This window comes from Miniopterus schreibersii (assembly GCF_964146895.1).
Source record: "Miniopterus schreibersii genome assembly, chromosome: 2".
In the NCBI taxonomy this organism is placed as follows: Eukaryota; Metazoa; Chordata; class Mammalia; order Chiroptera; family Miniopteridae; genus Miniopterus; species Miniopterus schreibersii.
The window spans coordinates 145,665,420-145,684,004 of NC_138102.1; the positions used below are offsets into that span (position 1 = coordinate 145,665,420).

At 35.6% G+C, this 18,585-nt stretch overlaps 1 protein-coding gene across 6 annotated transcripts in view; it reads left to right on the plus strand.

Annotated features, from left to right (window-relative positions):
* The window catches only part of SCAF11 (SR-related CTD associated factor 11), a 69,213-nt gene that overhangs the window by 25,594 nt on the left and 25,034 nt on the right, over nucleotides 1–18,585 (plus strand). For 4 of the 6 annotated variants that reach the window (XM_081130542.1, XM_081130544.1, XM_081130546.1 and 1 more), the window contains exons 3-5: nucleotides 1,813–1,894; nucleotides 4,525–4,682; nucleotides 16,289–16,366. In XM_081130542.1, coding sequence (XP_080986668.1) covers nucleotides 1,834–1,894; nucleotides 4,525–4,682; nucleotides 16,289–16,366 — 297 coding nt within the window. In that variant the 5' untranslated portion in view covers nucleotides 1,813–1,833. Of the gene's footprint in view, nucleotides 1–1,812; nucleotides 1,895–4,524; nucleotides 4,683–11,948; nucleotides 12,085–16,288; nucleotides 16,367–18,585 lie in introns of those variants that run through there. The other 2 variants (XM_081130545.1, XM_081130547.1) reach the window with 2 other exon arrangements.

The window sequence follows — 18,585 nt, forward strand, 5'->3', positions numbered from 1 at the left end:
CTGCTAACCTTCTTCTTAATCTTTAGGTTCTTTCAGGTTAAACATTCTTACTGCCTTACCTTTCTGCATATGATACGGTTTCCAGGGCTGTCACCATTTTAGTCATCTTCCTGGACAGTCACTATTTTGTCCCTAAAGAACAGCACTAGCACTAAAACAGATGTTGCACATGTAGGCTGCGAACAACATCTTGTTTTTGACATTCTACTTTTATTAAGGTAGGCTGTGATTGAATCACCTCTTTTTAAGTAACTCTAACCCTGACTCATTTCAGATTTTTAACCCACTAAAACCTTTAAATTATTTTTATATTTGCTACTAATTTTTTTATCTTCTGCTTTACAGTTGGTTTTGGGACCAAAGTCAGGCCTTTGCATTTCTTCGTATTTAACCTAATAGAGAATTTTCCTGGGCAATAGATTCTTTTAATGTAGAAACTAGGATGTTTAAATTATTTAGGAAACTAATAAAAATTACTTAATATACAAATGGGAGAATAACAGATAAGAAACTGGTGATTTCTTGTGCCTAGATAATCCAAAATGTGTTTGAATAGTTCATTGCAATCACGTCTTGTATCAATTCAAGAAAGAATTCTAAGAGTTGATTTAAAAAACAATTTTACCTCATGCATTTGTTCCTGTTGACTAACAAATTAATTCTCTTTCCCACGTTTCTCATTTGCCTCTTGTAATCACCATTTTTCTAGTTCTCTAGGCCAGAATAATCTTTGATTTCTTCCCTGTATTTATTTAGTCATCAAATCTCAGAAATTCTCAGCTCTTTAATTTCTTTCTTTTCTGTTCACTTCACAGCCAGTTACCCTAGCTATGCAAATCTCTCGGCTTCTAATATCTTCCCACTGTAATCCATTCTGTGCTTTGCTGGCAGGTAATTCTTTCAAAAGATTCATTTACTTCACTTTTATCATGTCAGTTGTCTTCAGGGGAATCTATGAGATTGAATTTAAACTTCACAGCCAGCCGTTAGAGATACTTCTATAATCTAACCCTACTTGATTTACATTGCTCTGCTTATTACTTTCGTTACTCATTGTAATCTTTCAGATGAACTTTTTGTCATACGTGCTCATCCTTCCTCAGTTCTCTCTCTCTCTCACACACACACATTTTCACTCACTCACTCACTCACTCACTCACTCACTCACTCTTGTTCTTGTCAAACTGACCTAACTAAATTCTATTTTTTTCCTTTTACTACGTTGCTCCTGTTTTGTTTTGTTTTTTAATATATCTTTATCGATTTCAGAGAGAGGAAAGAAAAGGGAGAGAGAGAGATAGAAACATCAATGATAAGAGAGTCATTGATTGGCTGCCTCCTGCACACCTCTGACTGAGGATTGAGCCCGCAACCCAGGCATGTGCCCTGACCAGGAATCGAAACCCGATTGCCTGGATGCTAGGTTGACTCTCAACTGCTGAGTCACGCCCAGCCGGGCAACATTGCTCCTTTGTTGCCGTGAACTCCTCAATATATATAACTTATCACCTTTAGTGAAAAATCTAGTCTAAATTGATCTCTTTTTTTCTAAGCTCCAATTATATTTATGTCTGACCACACAATTTATCATTTAGTCTTTGTTGCTTAATACTTATGTAAGTCTTTTCCTTTCAGTAAGACTGTGTGCCTGATGGCAAGGAGTATAAAAGTGTACTGGATTAGCCACAGAATTTACAGGCTTGTGCTGTGTGTTCTTTTATGTGTAAAATAATTTCTTCCAGGTTTAGGTCTTTTTTTATATTATTGAGAGAAGGCATACATTAAAAGTTTCTATTATAATTCATCCTATAGGAAACCCCTTTTCAAGGAGAAATGAAGAAGAAAACTGTCTATACCCTAAGTGTGGGAGATCAGGATTATGAAGATATGGAAGGTAACTTCATTTTTATAATGCTTGTGTGTGGAGAGCAAAACTTAGTGTTTTCGAACTGTTCATTTGTATACGCTTCATAATACACAAGGAGTTTTTATTTTACTTATTTTTATTCTTAAATTCTGAAATAAGCTGCTTGAATAAGAAGTGCACACATTTTTTTTCCCTCCTCACATGTCTTATTTTCAATTGATCAAGGTTTTTGGTTTCTTGAGCTTTTTTCTTTTTCTTCCTAAATTTTCGCTCCCTACTTGTTTAGGAGGTACATACTTTCTCTGTTTTATTTTTAAAATAGAATTGATATTTTCCTCTGTCTGAAGTTAATATTTTTGAAAGTTACTATTTAATCTTCACTGCCAACAGAACCTTAGAACACTTTAACTCTGATCATCCTACTCTACATTTATAGGTTATTCATCCATCATTTTGGTGGTTTTGTTTGTTTGTTTGGTTTCGTGTTTTGTTGTGTTTTTTCAGAACACAAGTTAAATTATATTTGATACAGATATTTGAGGGATTGTTTTTCTCCACTCCTTTTCTTCTGAAAAAACCTTAAGTTACTTTACTGAAAAGTCTATTGGTGATTAACTCTTAAGTTTTTCTGTTTATTTTCTCCTCTTCGAAACTATTCAAAGATAGATATACAATTCTGGATTGATAATTTTTTTTCCCTTCCTATCACTTATTTAGCCATTTTAAAATTTTCTTCCTTGCTGTCAAGAAATCTCTTTTCAGCCTTAATTGTCATTGGCTTTTAGATAACCTGTCTTTTCCCTCTTTTGCTTTTAATAGTGTTTTCACCTTTAATGTTTTACAGTTTTGCTACATTGTTTCTGGGCACAGATTATTTTCATTTCTTCTGTATAGCATACCTTGTGTATCCTTTATCTGTTGGGTCATGGTGGGGTTTTTTTGGTTTTTGTTTATTTTATCTTTTCCCAGTCATTACTGCTTTCGCCATTGCCTCTTCTTTATTCTTTTTCCTCTAAACTTCAATTAGTATGTTAGACTTTGGTCTGACCTCATTTTCCAACCTCTCTTTCACAGGTTACATCACCTTGTGTGTCTCTTACATTCTAGACAGTTTCCTCAAATCTCTCTTCCAGTTCACAAATATTTTTTCTTCTAGGTCTAGTCTGCTGTTCAGTCATTCTATGTAATATTGGAAAATTCTTATATTTGAAGCCAATGTGTATCTAAATGAATGTATAATAAATAAAGATATATAAATATAAAAATAAATAAATCCAAATAAATTATTGTTTCTGCTTATTCTTACTCAAGGCAGTTTTTTTTCTTGGGTTTGATAATGTTTGATTATTACTTCATATTTGATAAATTTAATCTGTGGAATCCTGGGGGACTAAATTAGGGATGCTTTCCTTCAGAGGATTTGTATTTGTTTTTCCCTGAACCCTTGCTGGAACCACTTTGAGAGTCTTGGCTGACCATGGGAGCCTAGCACCATTTGAGAGTCTTGGCTTACTATGGGAGCCTATCAAAAACAGTTTCTCCACCTAGGTTGTCCTAAGTGTTAGTCACGAGATCGGAACACTAGTGTGGACATTTGCTCCCAGGACAATCCCAGGTTTTCTATTTGTGTGGTGTATACTGTTAACATTTTGGCTGACTGTTTCTTTATTTCTGTTTTATGTTGAATCTTGATGTTTCCTTTACTTACTTTTTTTTTTTTTAATATATCTTTATTGATTTCAGAGAGAGGAAGGGAGAGGGAGAGAGAGAGAGAAACATCAGTGATGAGAGAGTCATTGATCGGCTGCCTCCTGCACGCCCCCGACTGAGGATGGAGCCTGCAACCCAGGCATGTGCCCTGACTGGGAATCGAACCCCGATTGCCTGGATCCTAGGCCAACGCTCAACCACTGAGCCACGCCCGGTTGGGCTCCTTTATTTACTTTGGAGTCAGCAATACATAACTTTGTATGTTGGTTGCATTGCTGGTGGGTGTTTAAATTAGTGCAAACCCTAAGGGGTATAATTTCTATCTATTCAAATTAGAAATGTACATACATGTTGATCTAACAATTTCATTTTTAGGAATTTAATCCTATAAATACACTATTAAAAATGTGAAATGACTGAGTTATTCATTGCAGCATTGTTGTAATAGCCAAAGGTTGAAAACAAGTGAATGTTCATCAGTAGGTCAAACAAACAAAAGCAAACTGGTGTGTATAGTGCTCTAGCATTTGTGTGAAGGAGGTTTGAAAGGACATATATTAAGATTTGCTTGTCTATGCATTAAAAAAATCTTTGGAAGAACAGAGAAGAAACTAAAGTTGTGAAATGTTGGTTGGAACTGGATGGATAGGTGTAGATATGAATGGGAGATTTGTCACTACCATATAACCTTTTTTTACTTCTAAATTTTTCAACCATGTGACTATTATTTTAAAATTAAATTCATGAAAACTTCTTTTCACTTCCTCATTAAAAAATAAAAATTAATATTGGGGGTATTGTGCTTAATGAGTATGTTTATTATAATGTGTCTAGATCTAATTACTTTGTAGTAGAAAGGCCCTTTATAGTATCTAGTCCATGATACTGCCACAGAAGTCATTTGGTCTGGAGACCTTGAAAGCATATATGGCTGCTTTACATTTCAGGTGAAGAAGACAAAGATAATACTGCTGCCACTGGTCTGTTGTACAGTGAAGCTGACAGATGTCCAATATGTCTTAACTGCCTATTAGAGAAGGAAGTTGGTTTCCCAGAAAACTGTAATCATGTCTTCTGTATGACCTGTATTCTTAAATGGGCAGAGGTGAGTTTTAATATAAATTTTAAGTAAGTATTAAATACTACTGTATTTTAGTTTCCTACCATGATTTCATTCCAGTCAGTCTAAAGAGTTGACACTGCCTTTCATAAATTATTTCACAGTAATAGTGTTCCCCAGATAAGGGAAGTTTTCTGTAATTAGTTTTTCAGATAGGTTTTCAATTTCTTGCTCTCTTTCCTCTCCTTCTGGCACCCCAATAATATGAATGTTGGGCCCCTTGAAGTTGTCCCAGAGGCTCCTTATGCTATCTTCATATTTCTGGATTCTTTTTTCTTTTTGCTCTTCTGGTTGGGTGTTTTTTGTTTCTTCATGTTCCAAATTGCTGATTTGATTCTCAGCGTCCTCTACTCTACTGTTGATTCCCTGTAAGTTATTCATTTCATTTTGTGTAGCCTTCATTTCAAATTGGTCCGTTATTATGTCATCGATTTTCTCAATTATTTTCGTCATACTCTTACTAATGTCCTTGAGCATCCTTATAACCATTATTCTGAACTCTGTATCTGTTAGCTTGCTTGGATCTATTTCATTTAGTTCCTTTTCTAGAGATTTCTTCTGTGCTTTCCTCTGTGACATGTTTCTTTGCCTCCACATTTTGGCTGCTTCCTGGTGTTTGTTTCTGTGTATTAGGTAGAGCTGCTATGTCTCCTGGAATTTGTAGAGTGACTTTGTGTAGTAGGTGTCCTGTAGGGTCCAGTGGCTCAGCCTCCCCATTCACCTGAGCTGGGCCTTCCAGGTGCTCCCCTGCGTGGGCTGTGTGCACTGTCCTGTTGTAGTTGAGCCTTGGTTGCTGTTGGTGTCACTGGGAGGAACTGACCCCCAGACCAATCAGCTCTGAGGACCCACTGCAACTACAGCCAGAGAGCTGCTGTGCTGGAGACACCCCTGTGGAGCAGGATTTGCTTCAGTGGAGCTTTGGTGTTCAAGTGCACCCTTTGAGTGTGTCACTCGTGGATGTGGTAGGGTTGTAATCCAGCGTGGTCAAGTCTGACCACCAGGTGCACTGTCTCTGGGGCCTCCCGGGAGGTGCAAAGTCAGCCTGTGCCAGTGCCTTGCCCAGGGCCACCCAGCACGAGCTACACAGCAAACCATAGTTGGCTGCTACTTGTGCTGGGCTTGGAGGTGTCCAGGAGAGGCCAAGCTATGAGCCAATGCAGGCTGCCGCTAGTGCCAGGCCTGGGGCCACTTATCAAGCCCTATGGGGCCCGCTGCTGCTTGTTTGAGAGATTTTAGGAAAGTCCTAAGCATAAGGCTCAAGAGGCCACTTGCACGGAAAGCCATTAGAAACAGCCTGGATGAGCTTGCAGGTGGGGAGGGGCGAGGCCAAAGGTGTGAGTCTGGTGCTGGCAATTCAAATGTGGCCCCAGCCGGCAGGCTGTGTGCGGGGAGGACTTGCCAAAGTAGCAGTAGCCGCCGCCAGCTCTTCTGCCTGGAAGGAAGCTGCCCCTCCACCTCTCACCTGGATTTCAGGCAGGTTAGTTCCTCCCCAGGTGTCCCACATTCCTTTCAAGCTGCTGCCGGGCGCTGGGCTCAGAGGGAGCGCATCCGAGTGAGTCCGTGCGCCGGCCCTTTAAGAGATGCTGCTGGGGCTCCCGCAGCCTCCGCGACCCTCAGCCACAGTCCCTGCTGGTTTCACAGCCCAAAGTTGTGGGGATGTCTCTTCCCGGCCCTGGAGCCCTGGGCTGGGGGCCTGCTGTGGGGCTGGGACCCGTCACTCCGGGAAACCCCCACCGCCTGTGTTCCCTCCCAGGTTTCAACCGCAGCACTGGGTGTGGGCCCGTGGCCGTGTCTCCGCCATCCAGCCCTGATCCGCCCGTGTCTCCGCCCCGCCTACTGGTCTCCGTGCTTCTTCAGTTCCCTGGTTGTAGGGCTTCTGTTCAGCCAGATTTCAGGAGGCTCTGAGGGATGGTGGTTCTGTATTTTATTTGTAATTTTGATGTGGTTGCGTCGAGGCGGTGGGTGCAGCTGTTACCTACGCCTCTATCTTGTTTCTCTCTCCAACAGTGCAATTTTTTTTTAAAAAAAGGACACTCCAGAGGCGTTCTGAGATTCCAAACAAATGAATGGGCCATAGGGCATCAGCTTTCTAACCTGCAGGGGAGAAGTCCTCATCGTGGGGCCCTGGAGCATCATCTCGGGGTCCCCCCCCCCCCCCACGACCGGAAGTTCCCCTACCGGGCCAGTCGCAGAGGCCCGGCGGCCAAATTTTGTTGCTCTTGCTTATCTTCAAAGTAATGGTTGTAAAGGCTGAAATGGGAGTGCTATATACTTCAGTTTGAAGGAAAGAGAGGCCGAGGCCGGGGCTGCTCCCAGGAGGGAAAGCTAAATATTTTCAAATAGACATTTTGCTTCCAGTAGAGAAGCAGTATTACCAGATGGGTAGAAGGCTCTAATTCAGTGCTTTTCATAAGATTGTATTCAGTGACTATGTAATTGTGAGGTTCAACAACATAATCTGAGTATGTGTTTTTCTCAATGAAAATTACAATTTATAAAATAGACACAATTCTCCATCCTTCCTTACATGCATCTTTCATACAACCATAGCTTTATTATGGTGTACGTGCTCTAGGTTTCTCTAGGGGATGTATCTAGAAGTGGAACTACTACTAGGTTGTACACTATGTACATACTTAACCCTACCAGACAGCGCTAAACTTATCTATGTTTTTAACTCTTGTTGAATATTTTTAAGTTGAAAATACTTGGTAATATACATGGTGTTGCAGTCAGTAACTTTCTTGCATGTAATATTTTCCTCTTTTGTGTTACTCCTTTGGATATAAACATTTTGTTGAAGGCAAATTGCTTTTAATAGATAGTACTTATCTGCTGTATTACCATAAATTGTGATGAGGGTAAGGTGGGAGTGTTGTGATATTGTTTAAATAAAAGTAATTAACCATGAAAGTGGAGCATAAACAGAATATTCCTTAATTATTTTATTGTTCCTAATGGGGATAGCAGCCATCAAACCAGTTAAATATACCATTAAATAGAGCATTAAGAAGAGCACAATCTACTAAAAAATTGTTCATTATATATAATAAATTGGATAACAAAATCACTTAGTCTTTGAACTAAATTTTTAGTTTGAATCTTTTATTGGTGTGATAAAAATTGGATTTGTTTTGAAGCATATATATGCTTTGACCAAAAAACAATCAAATTTTAGATTTACTGAGTGTATGTATTTTTTTTCATGGCTATTAGTTATTATGCTCTTTGCTCTCATTTTCCTCAAACCTCTCCTGTTTTAAAGAGAAGGCATACAGTTTACTTTGGATTTCAGGATTAGGAATTAAATGTCTGTGTTCTTTCATTTAAATCACTATGTCAGTGTTTATTTGATCATTAAGGCAAGGATTCTGAATGCTAATTTGTTTCTAAATATCTCAAGGGATAACCTGAAATTAAAATAATTTTTTAAAGTTGATCCATAGTTTAAAATTTTACTAATGTTTACTTTTAATAGGAAGGTAGAAATCTAAAGTGAGATAGATTTACAGCAGTTGGAAATATACATAGTAAGAAAACAGTACAAAATATATTCAGGATCCTCTTCCTAGTCTTACATGTCTTTCAGATCAGCTGAGCTGTCTGAAAATTTGTGCTTTAGGTTCATTGAAATATGATTAAGAATGGATATCAAGAACCAAAAAGGACTCATTTATCTTCATCTTAACATTTTAGGCATTGAAGAAATTCTGCTCTGTAATGGACAATCTCTCAAATTTTGGTTCCTTGGTTATTTAAAACAAAAGCCATGGAAGGACTTTAAAGTGATTAAGTAACTGAACTTAGTCTTTAGGTACTTCATAAAATCCACTTTACCTAGAGCAAAAAGATTCAGGATAATGGAACCTGTGGTGGCCTAAATGGCCCATAGCTTAACTGCCTGCACTTGAGGGGACTAGAACAAATTCAGGTTAAGCATGTCTACTATAACTATGTTTAGTTTCAAGGAACTGGTAATAAGTAAGCCTGTTGGTTTATAAAATTGTAGAAATAGAATATCGAACTAAACTAAGACGTGGTGTCAGCTACCTTGGCTCAGCCATTGAGTATTGACCTATGGTCCAGATCTCAGTTCGATTCCCAGTCAGGGCACATGCCTGGAATGCGGGCTCAATCCCCAGCAGGGGACATGCAGGAGGTGGCCGATTGATGGCTCTCTATCATTGATGTTTCTATATCTGTCTCCCTCTCCCTGCCTCTCTCTCTGAAATCAATAAAAATATATTTTAAAAAACCAACAAAGACATGATAATTGACACTTAAGGAAAGTTGAAATATTTGTTAAAGCATCAATGTTAGAGCTGAGAATCTGAAACTAAACAAAAGAAAGCCTTTAAACTGATGAAGTATGTATAGAGCAAATACACTAAAGTTTATGAGCCACTCAGAAGGTTGTTTATTTTACCCATTCTGTGAGCCAAAACATAGTCTAAACATATTGAGAGTTTTTAACTTGCACACAAGTTTAACTTTGGTTGTCTGAATTTGCACATTTTAAAGTACAGTCATGCACTGCATAATGACATTTTGGTCACCTATGGACCATGCATACAACAGTGGTCCCATAAGATCATAATGGAGCTAAAAAATCCCTATTGCCTTCAAGTCATAGCCATCGTAGTGTCATAGGACAATGCATTACTCACATTCGTGGTGATGCTGGTGTAAATACACCCAGTGCACTGCCAGTCATATAAAAGTACAGCACATACAATTATGTGCATAATATTTGATAACGCTAAGATAAATGACTGTGTTACTGGTTTATGATTTACCATACTTTTTTTTTAATCTTCACCCAAGGATATTTTTTTTCTGTTGCTTTTTCAGAGAGAGTGGTTGGGAAGAGAGAGAGAGAGAGAAACAACGATGTGAAAGAGACACATCGATTGGTTGCCTCCCACACTCGCCCTACACCAGGGCCAGGGACTGAGCCTGCAACCAAGGTACTTGCCTTTGACTGGAATTGAACCTGAGAGAGACCCTTCAGTCCAAGGGTTGACGCTCTAACCACTGAGCCAAACCAGCTAGGGCTTATTATTATTTTAGAATGTACTCTTTGTACCTATTTTAAAAAAGTTTGCTATGTTAAACTGGCAGCAGTGTCATACATCTTGTGAATAGTATGTGTCTGAGCACATCATTTTCTCTTGTGCTTGATTTAGTCTCTGCCGTTTTGTATATTAATGTGCTGTACAGGCTTATAGCCTAGGAGCAGTAGTCTGTACCATATAGTGTAGGTGTGTGTAAGGGTACTCTACGATGTTCTCACAACTATGCAATCATAGCACGACGCACTTCTCAGAACATGTCCCCATTGTTAAGCGGAGTGTAACTGTCAATTAGAAAGGTAAAGGCTCAAGAAGTCTGACAAATGGCTGTGGTAGTGACAACTAATCATAATTATGATCCCCTATAGACAAGAAGATACCTCCTTCACACACACACTGGTTAAGAAAATAGGATTTATGATTTGGCAAGTAGCCAAGAAAGGTTCTTAAAAGGTTAAAGTTTGAGAACTTGGAAACATTTTATGCTTGAAGTGTTCAAGAGTTTTTTCTCTATTTAAGGGGACATGCAATAATATATGTGATTGCGAGGTTCTTTATATCCACCAAGGTTCTTTTATCTTTTAAGTAATAAAAATATTTTTCTTATCTTTTAAGTAATTTTTGAAATGTCATAACTTTCTTACTATAAGCAGATTATCATCCCTCAATTTATTTATCTCAGTCTTCCATTTCATATCAAATGCTGACAGCTTCAGTTTGAGAAAGTAAGGTTAATGAAATCAAAATTGGACAGTTGGAAAAGGTATGTTTTCTCTCATGAGACTAGAAATGAAGAGAGTCTTACTATGGTGATGTACAGTTCTTGAAGATGTCAAACAACAGTGTTCAATGCAGACAGGTGAGGAGTATATTTTTGAATTAATAATAAATACCAAAAATCAAAATATGACTGACTTATGTCTTGACTACTGATGTATTTCATATACAGATGTTCCTTTATACAGTTAATATAAATCTACACATCATTCTGGTGATTAGACTATTTTCCAATTACATAATTCAGCAAAATTTTATTGTCTGGATTTTTAAATCAGTTTTTCCTAAAATTTATATTTTTCTTTACTCCTGAACTAAACCAAACCTATCTGTTGTGTATTTTTCTGTGAATAATATTTTAAACATACCTGTGGAATGCTACTGTTAGTCCTTAACTTTATCATTTGCCTTTACCTAAAGCATTGTCAAATACATTATTTCATTTAATTATTACAACCTATGCAATAGGTGATTTAGAGCTATTTAGTCTTCATCCTTAAAATGGGTTAGAGAGGTTGCTAGTTCTGATTTCGCCAGAACTTGAACTTGTGACTAATTTTTCCAACTCCCCCATTGGTTTCACCTTGTAGATTAATCTTCTCGAAGAACCTTTGGTAGAACAAAGAAAATTTTTACATTGTGAACACTCATTACCTAAAGCATACATGTAATAGACTTACATTTAATGGTGTATTTTTATCAGTTGGGTAAATTAATGTATATTTCTATATAGCCTAATTTTAAATATCAGAGTTTGTAAAATGATATATGCAGGTAGTTTACAGAATTTTCTTTTTTTGTATTAAAAAAAGAAAGTCTTCATTATTAAATGTCCAAAGAAATTAAGATTAAAGGTAGTTCTACCCAACTGTTGTATCTTTGAGAACCTCAAAGGATTCCCTTTGAGTAGTTAGATAAAATGCTTCCTTGGTGTTAATTTTCACTGATAGCCATTTGTCCTTTAGGAATACATTCCTGAAAGCTGTTACAAAGAACCACATTTTCACTAATGTGGATTCACAAGTAGTGTCTTGAAATAATGGGTTAAATGTGTGTGGTAGGGAACATGTAGCTGACTACAGGTGAGCACTTTCTTTGGTCCAGGCTAGGTATCTTGGAGCCATCAATTTGAAAGGATAGATCCTGGTGAATAGTTTTAAAATAAGCATCAACCTCTAATGGTATGCATTTCTAAATCATCTTTATTTGATTTTGAACTGAAATTTTATATAATGTGCTATGTTTGTTAGTAGGAGAGATAGACGTTCTAGAGATTCCCATGAACAGACAAATCTTGATGTAAGTAAGCATAGGTACTGAGCTTTAGTCTTTAAGCACTTATCTTTAACACTTGCTTCTCTCTCTCTAGGAGGGGCTATCTGTAGGCAGCCTTTGTGATTGAGGATAGAGCAGCAGCAGGAAGCAAGAAATATTAGAAATCAAGAATCCTGAATTCCCAAATAAGGAAGGTTTCCTGTTCTTACATTTAAATATGGGTTTGTCTGAGCTGGGAATTTACAACGCTTCAGAATACTAGGGTATGTTTTACTGAAATCATTAGGAAGATTTTTTTCCTATCAAAATTGCCTCCTTAACTGACACAGAGCATTCACAGTAAAATGTAAGCTCTGTTTTAAAATACACATTATAATGTAAAGCCATGATCAAATTCTGTTACATTTTGTAGCTGTATCACAAAGTTGAATGGTGATATTGGACTGCTTTGATTATGAAACTAATTAAATTAGATACTTTAAAATTATTGAAATGAAAGCCATGTTTATTTAAATAGGTGAATAATTAAGGGTATGTTTGTTGTATATAGGAATCAAAATGGTGAATAATCAAGGGGTATTTATTTTTGTTGTATGTAAGTAAAACAAAATTTGGGGTAATTTTCTCCAAAACTAAAATTATTTTAAGCAGAATGGGTAGGTGTGTTAAAAAAATTTCTACGTTAGTTTTAAATGTGATTTTTTAAAAACCACACAACTTAAAAACTAAATTAGTTTAGTGGTACAAACTGTGAAAACTAAAATTAAAATGTCTGGATTTTTCCAAATGGGTATATCTACTGGATCTAAGGGTGAAGTACCTTTGGAAATGCCTTAAAATTAGGACAGTGCAAACAATTTTTTTAAATCTTTTTGTAAAACCTTTCTGTTATAGCTATTTGGTCATCACTTTATGAGTATCTATTAATGATGGTGTGTCTTTGAACTTTGGTATGTGTTGAAGTAGCTTTATACTTTTCCTACAGTATACAGCAACAAAAAAAATTGAAGATCTGCTTAATTTTTAAAAATCTGTTTTAAATTTGATGAAATATGCCATAAAGATTTAACTTAGAATAACTGAATTTCTTTTCTGTTTCCCCTTTGAAATGCTTTGCTGAACTGTTCTCAGGTCAGAAATGGATATCATCATTTCTCAGTAGCCATAGCAAAGATATTTTATCTACTCTAGGTAGCTTGTTTTCTGAGCTACGCTTTTGTTAACTTGGAGAGAATAACTTGGTTTTAAGAAATTTTTCTGATTGAGCCTCACCAAAGAAAATCTATTAACATATTTTCTAGTGTTAACTAGATTATTTTTAGGAAATGTAAGTATATGCAGATTGTGATAATAGATAGAAGTGTTTTTCCAACTGCTACTACTTTTTTTTTCTGTTTTCTTTCTTTTTGTCTTTATAATAGCAGTGGAACCCTTCAAATGAAACCTTAGATAAATCCATATAAATCCATGGCAGTTATGCTTAAGGAAAAAGAATAAAAACAAAATCTTATTCAGAACCCCATTATTTAAAATAGATCCAGATGGAATGGCTCAGGTTAAAACTGTCAGTTCAAACACTGTAAAGGAAAAAGTGCCATTTAGCTGATGTCAACAGAGGAAATTTAATAAAGAAGAAAATGGGATTGTGTAATTTCAGAGTTTTTGAAAGATTCAATGCATCTGATATAGAATACATTTTTTGAACACAGAGTGGCTTTCTTTGGATCTTAGTGTTACATATTGAAATAGGTATAATAAAATGATAAACTTTGAATTTCCATATGTTGTGAACTTTTAAAATTCCAACAAAAAGTCATTAAGAGCTTATGTCCCACATGTACATGGTGGACAAAAGTAGGTTTACAGTTCATATGGAAAAAGACATGCAGGTTATGATTATTACAATAGCTTTATTCTGTTTTGCGTATTCACAACTGTAAACCTACTTTTGCCCATCACTATATATGCATCATATTGTGGATTATCTTTTTGTTAATGGACCAGGCTATTGTTAGTCCAGTGAAGCTAGTTGATGGACTCCATATCATACTTAGTATATACCACACACCCTCCTAAGATTATTAATTCTTTTTTCCCCCCATAAACACCTTAGAAATAAGTTCTATTATTATCCCCATTTTCACTATGATGGTAACAGACACAGAAAGGCTATGTAACTTACTGAAGGTTATACCCAAGGACAGGCATTGAAAGTAAAATATAAATCCAGAGCCTTTACACATATCTTAATAGTTTTTTTAAAAAACATCGAAGGAAACACATTTTCATCTTTTATTTTATCTTTTTAGGAAAGTTTCTCAAAATTTACCTTACAAAAAAGAAGTAATATATTTTGAAACTTTGGTAAAAATAAGAAGTACTTAAAAGTTTTTACTTATAAATATTCTTTGGAATTATAAATGTACTAATATAACCTCTAGCCCAGGGGTGGATTTCTGGCCATATACAGGCCTTGAAATCCTTTGGTCTGGCCCTGCCAAGGCAACTGCAAGTGGGACTGGAAATTCAATAAATCTACAAGCTTTTTTCATTGCTAATTTTTAAGTTGATAATTTTGTATGGCCTTCGAATGATGTTATAAATATCCAAATGGCCCTTGGCAGAAAAAAGGTTCCCCACCCCAGCTCTAGAATAAGAATTACATATAGTAAATGCTAATGTGGTAAACAGCAGTCATGTATTCATGATGTTGAGTTCTTTGATCTAGAACCGCTACTTGCAGTGCATTATTAAAAAGATGTGGGCAACTTTGTCGCTACTTGTAGTAAAGCTTCTTAAGGTTAAGTTTTCTGTAGGGAAAGTAATAGTATCTTAAATCCATAGTACTTAGAAGTAAGCTGATCTGGCTTCTACCAGTCTGAACCGATTTAATATAGCAAGGTCACATTTCCAAATTCAGATGTGGTAAGGCATTTTATCAAGGCCTACTTACTTAATTTTAACAGAGTAATAAAAGTAACTCAATTTATATTTTGACTGCTCCCAAAGTGAGTCTTGAGCTTTGTGAAAATGTATTATATAATAAAGGGCTGCACATAGTCTGGCTCACCTGTACTTGTACAAGGATATCTTGATATGTGCCAAAGTCCAGAATGGTAAAAATCACAACATTTTTTCACTAGGGAACATAAGATAATTTATCAAAATTCCATTACTATCTGTGGTCTTTTAGACTGTTAAATTGTTAAAGTCCTGTTTTACTTTTTGAATTATTTTTAAGTTATCATTAAATCATAGTATTAATAATAATCACCTTTTAGTATTTTCTTCATAAGCTACAGAATCTACCCTTCTATTCTAGTAGACAACTCCATCTTAAATTGTTTAGATAATATAAACCCATTCCTATACAAGTATTTAATAGTATTATCAGAGAAACTCTTAATTATAGTTGAGGCACATTAATTTTTAAGGCATAGGAAATATATTTACATCAAAATAAAGTTGATGTAGAACCACAGAGTGATTAAAGAACAATTTATTTTAATCTATAAAGTGCCTGCAATTCTTTGAAAAAGACCAACAACCTAATGAAAAAGCTAGTCAAAGGACATCAAGGGATAGTTTTTTTAAAAAAGCAATTTGAATAGCTCTTAAAAATATGAAAATATGCTCAACCAAACTCATAAAAGGAAATGTAAAATTAAAACTATTATGGCATACCATGCTGTTAAGAATGAGGCAGCTTTTAAAAAAAGAAAAGAATGAGGCAGCTCTGAAATAGCAATATGAACTAATCTAAGGTACATAATTGAGAAAAAAAAAATTCAGTTCAGCATCTGAATTAATTATATATTTTTATATTAAAGAGACACATATATATGCATTGGTTATCTCCAAAAGGATATATAAGAAACTACTTCTGGAGAGGGCATCTAGGTGGCTAGGGGAGAAGTGGAGGAATCCTTCATTTTCTTCATATCTTTAAGAAAAATTTTATTGCTGGTTTAACTGCCTATTCAAAATAATTAATTTTTGGAGACAATATTGTCATAGAATATTAAAATCTGTAAGGAACCTGTACATGCCATTTTTTTACAGCTGATTTCAAGTTGCACAAGAGCTTTAGATCAGAGCTGTTGATTTCAGCCCAGCTCTGTTTTCATTGTAACAGTAGTTCTCAATGGGACAAGCAGGTCTTCTTCATAGGTATTATCTTAATAATAGAGATGTTCTCTCTCTTCATCATTGTATTCCAATTACCTAGCATACAGTAGATGCTCAGTAAGTATTTGAATGAACTAAACAATAAATTTAAGGTATTTATTACTCTGAGGCGTGATACTGGCAGAAAGTATTTCATCTTCACCTTTGAAAGAAGAAAAAAATATTTTTCTGTCTCCTGTTCTGGTGGTGGAAAACATCGTAAATGTGTTTGTTATAGATTAATTTTGATTTATTCTAAAGAAACATTTCTAAAGTTATAAATTATTAATCATTTTTCAGACACTGGCTTCATGTCCTATTGACCGGAAACCTTTTCAGGCAGTGTTTAAAGTCAGTGCATTGGAAGGTTGTGTTAAGGTAAGGCTTAGATTTTACTTTGTTAACATGAACAGTATAAATATAAACTTAATTCAATTTTGCTTTAAAAGATTTCCAGTTTGAATAAATTTATGACTTGTTCAACTTTAGGTTTAATATGTCATTATCATTCCTTCTCAGCATGACAAACCCAGACTTTTCTACAAGGATTCAGAAATTCTCTTTTTTTTCTTTGCCCCCTAAAGAGGACATATTAATGGTAGTCATGTTATGTTTTTCCACAAAATATATTAGATTTCTAAAAGAAGTTTCACATTAAATCTTAGTTATGGAATATTTCAATTTTTAGAACATTTTTAGTGTGAGGACTTTTGTATTTCAAAAACATTTATTGATTAATTGGATAGAGTTTTGAATACATTTTTTAATTAAAAAAATATTTGAAATGGACTATTAGATTCAAAGACCAAACACCCCCCCCCCCAAAAAAAAACAACTTAAGTCCGGAAAAAATATATACACCCCTATGTTCATAGCAGCACTATTTACAATAGCTAAGATCTGGAAACAGCCCAAGTGCCCTTCAGTAGGTGAGTGGGTAAAAAAGCTGTGGGACATGTACACCATGGAATACTATGCAGCTATAAAGAAGGATCTCATACCCTTTGGGACAGTGTGGATTGACCCAGAGAACATTATGCTAAGCGAAATAAGCCAGGCAGAAAAACAAGTATCACATGATCTCACTTATATGTGGACTCTAAAGAACTTAATAAACTGATGAACAAAATAGATCCAGTGACATAGAAGCATGGATCAGACTGACAAATCTCAGAGGGAAGGCGGGGGTGGGTGGGTGGGGAGAGATTAACCAAGAATTTATATGTATATGTACATAACCCATAGACACAGACAATTGTGTGGTGAAGACCTTGGGCAGGGGTGGGGGTGGGGTGGAAGGGGTCAATGGGGGATAAAAGGGAGACATCTGTAATACTGTCAACAATAAAGATAAATTTTCTTAAAAAACAATAAAAACACTACCAAATAAAATCAAGGACTATTACAGAAAGGTTTCTTTTTTTTTATAATTTATATATTTTAATCAGATACTGCCACTTGTTCCAAGAATGTCCCTTATAGCAAAAGAAGTTCTCAGTCTTTTTTCCCCATGACCATGACTGTTTTTAAGAGAAAATTATTTTATTTATTTTTAATTGACTTATTGGGATGACATTGGTTAATAAAATTATATAGGTTTCAAGTGTGCAGTTCTATATCGTCTGTATATTGTGTGTTCACCACCCAAAGTCAAGTCTCCTTTTTGTCCCCATTTACACCCCCATTACCCTCTTCTACCTGCCCCATCCCCCTTTCCCTCTGGTAATCACCATGCTGTTGTCTGTGTCTATGAGTTTTGGGGTTTTTTTTTGCCTAATCACTTATTTCACCCAGCCCCCCAACCTCCCTCTCCTCTGACAGCTGTCAGTTTGTTCCGTGTGTCTGTGAGTCTGTTTCTAATTTGCTCATTAGATTCCACATATAAGTGAAATCATATGGTGTTTGTCTTTAAGAGATTTCTTGAGGTATCTAACAAGTCACAAAGGATATATAACTAAAAATGGGAATAATGAATACATACATGTATGATGCCATTGATGGGAAAAACTGTTCCCAGGTAGCACTATAAGTCCATGATAGTTCAGTTGCTGTCTGTGTGAGTAGGAAGGGATATGGAAACAACGTACAACTATTTAAGCATTAGATGTTCTCATTGTAGGTATTTATAATTTGTTTTGATATATTTTTAACAGATGAGTCTCTATATACAAATAAGGCTGCAATTCAAATAAAAGATGCATGAAAAATCATTTTACTTGTAATTGTGTTAAGTCTGGACATCTGTGCAAATCAGTATCTTGGAGAAAGGATATAAATGTGTGATATAATCAAAATTAAAGCATAATTTCTCTGAAAGACATGTTCTCCATTTTTCTAGACTATATGTTATATTGCTAAGAATTCATTAGCATGAGCTAGTTTCTAAAGATATTTTCTTGTAAAATTTTGTTACATTGCTTGGAATAGAAATTTGTTTTATTTAGTGAGGCTTGTACTTACATTAAAAGTTTGGTGTACTGTTAATCTAATTTTGTGAAACTTAGAAAAGGTATTTCTTAAATGTGATATTATCCATGTACTCTCAGTATTTCCCTTTGAATTTTGACCTTTGCTTCTTTGGAATCTTCACTTACTGT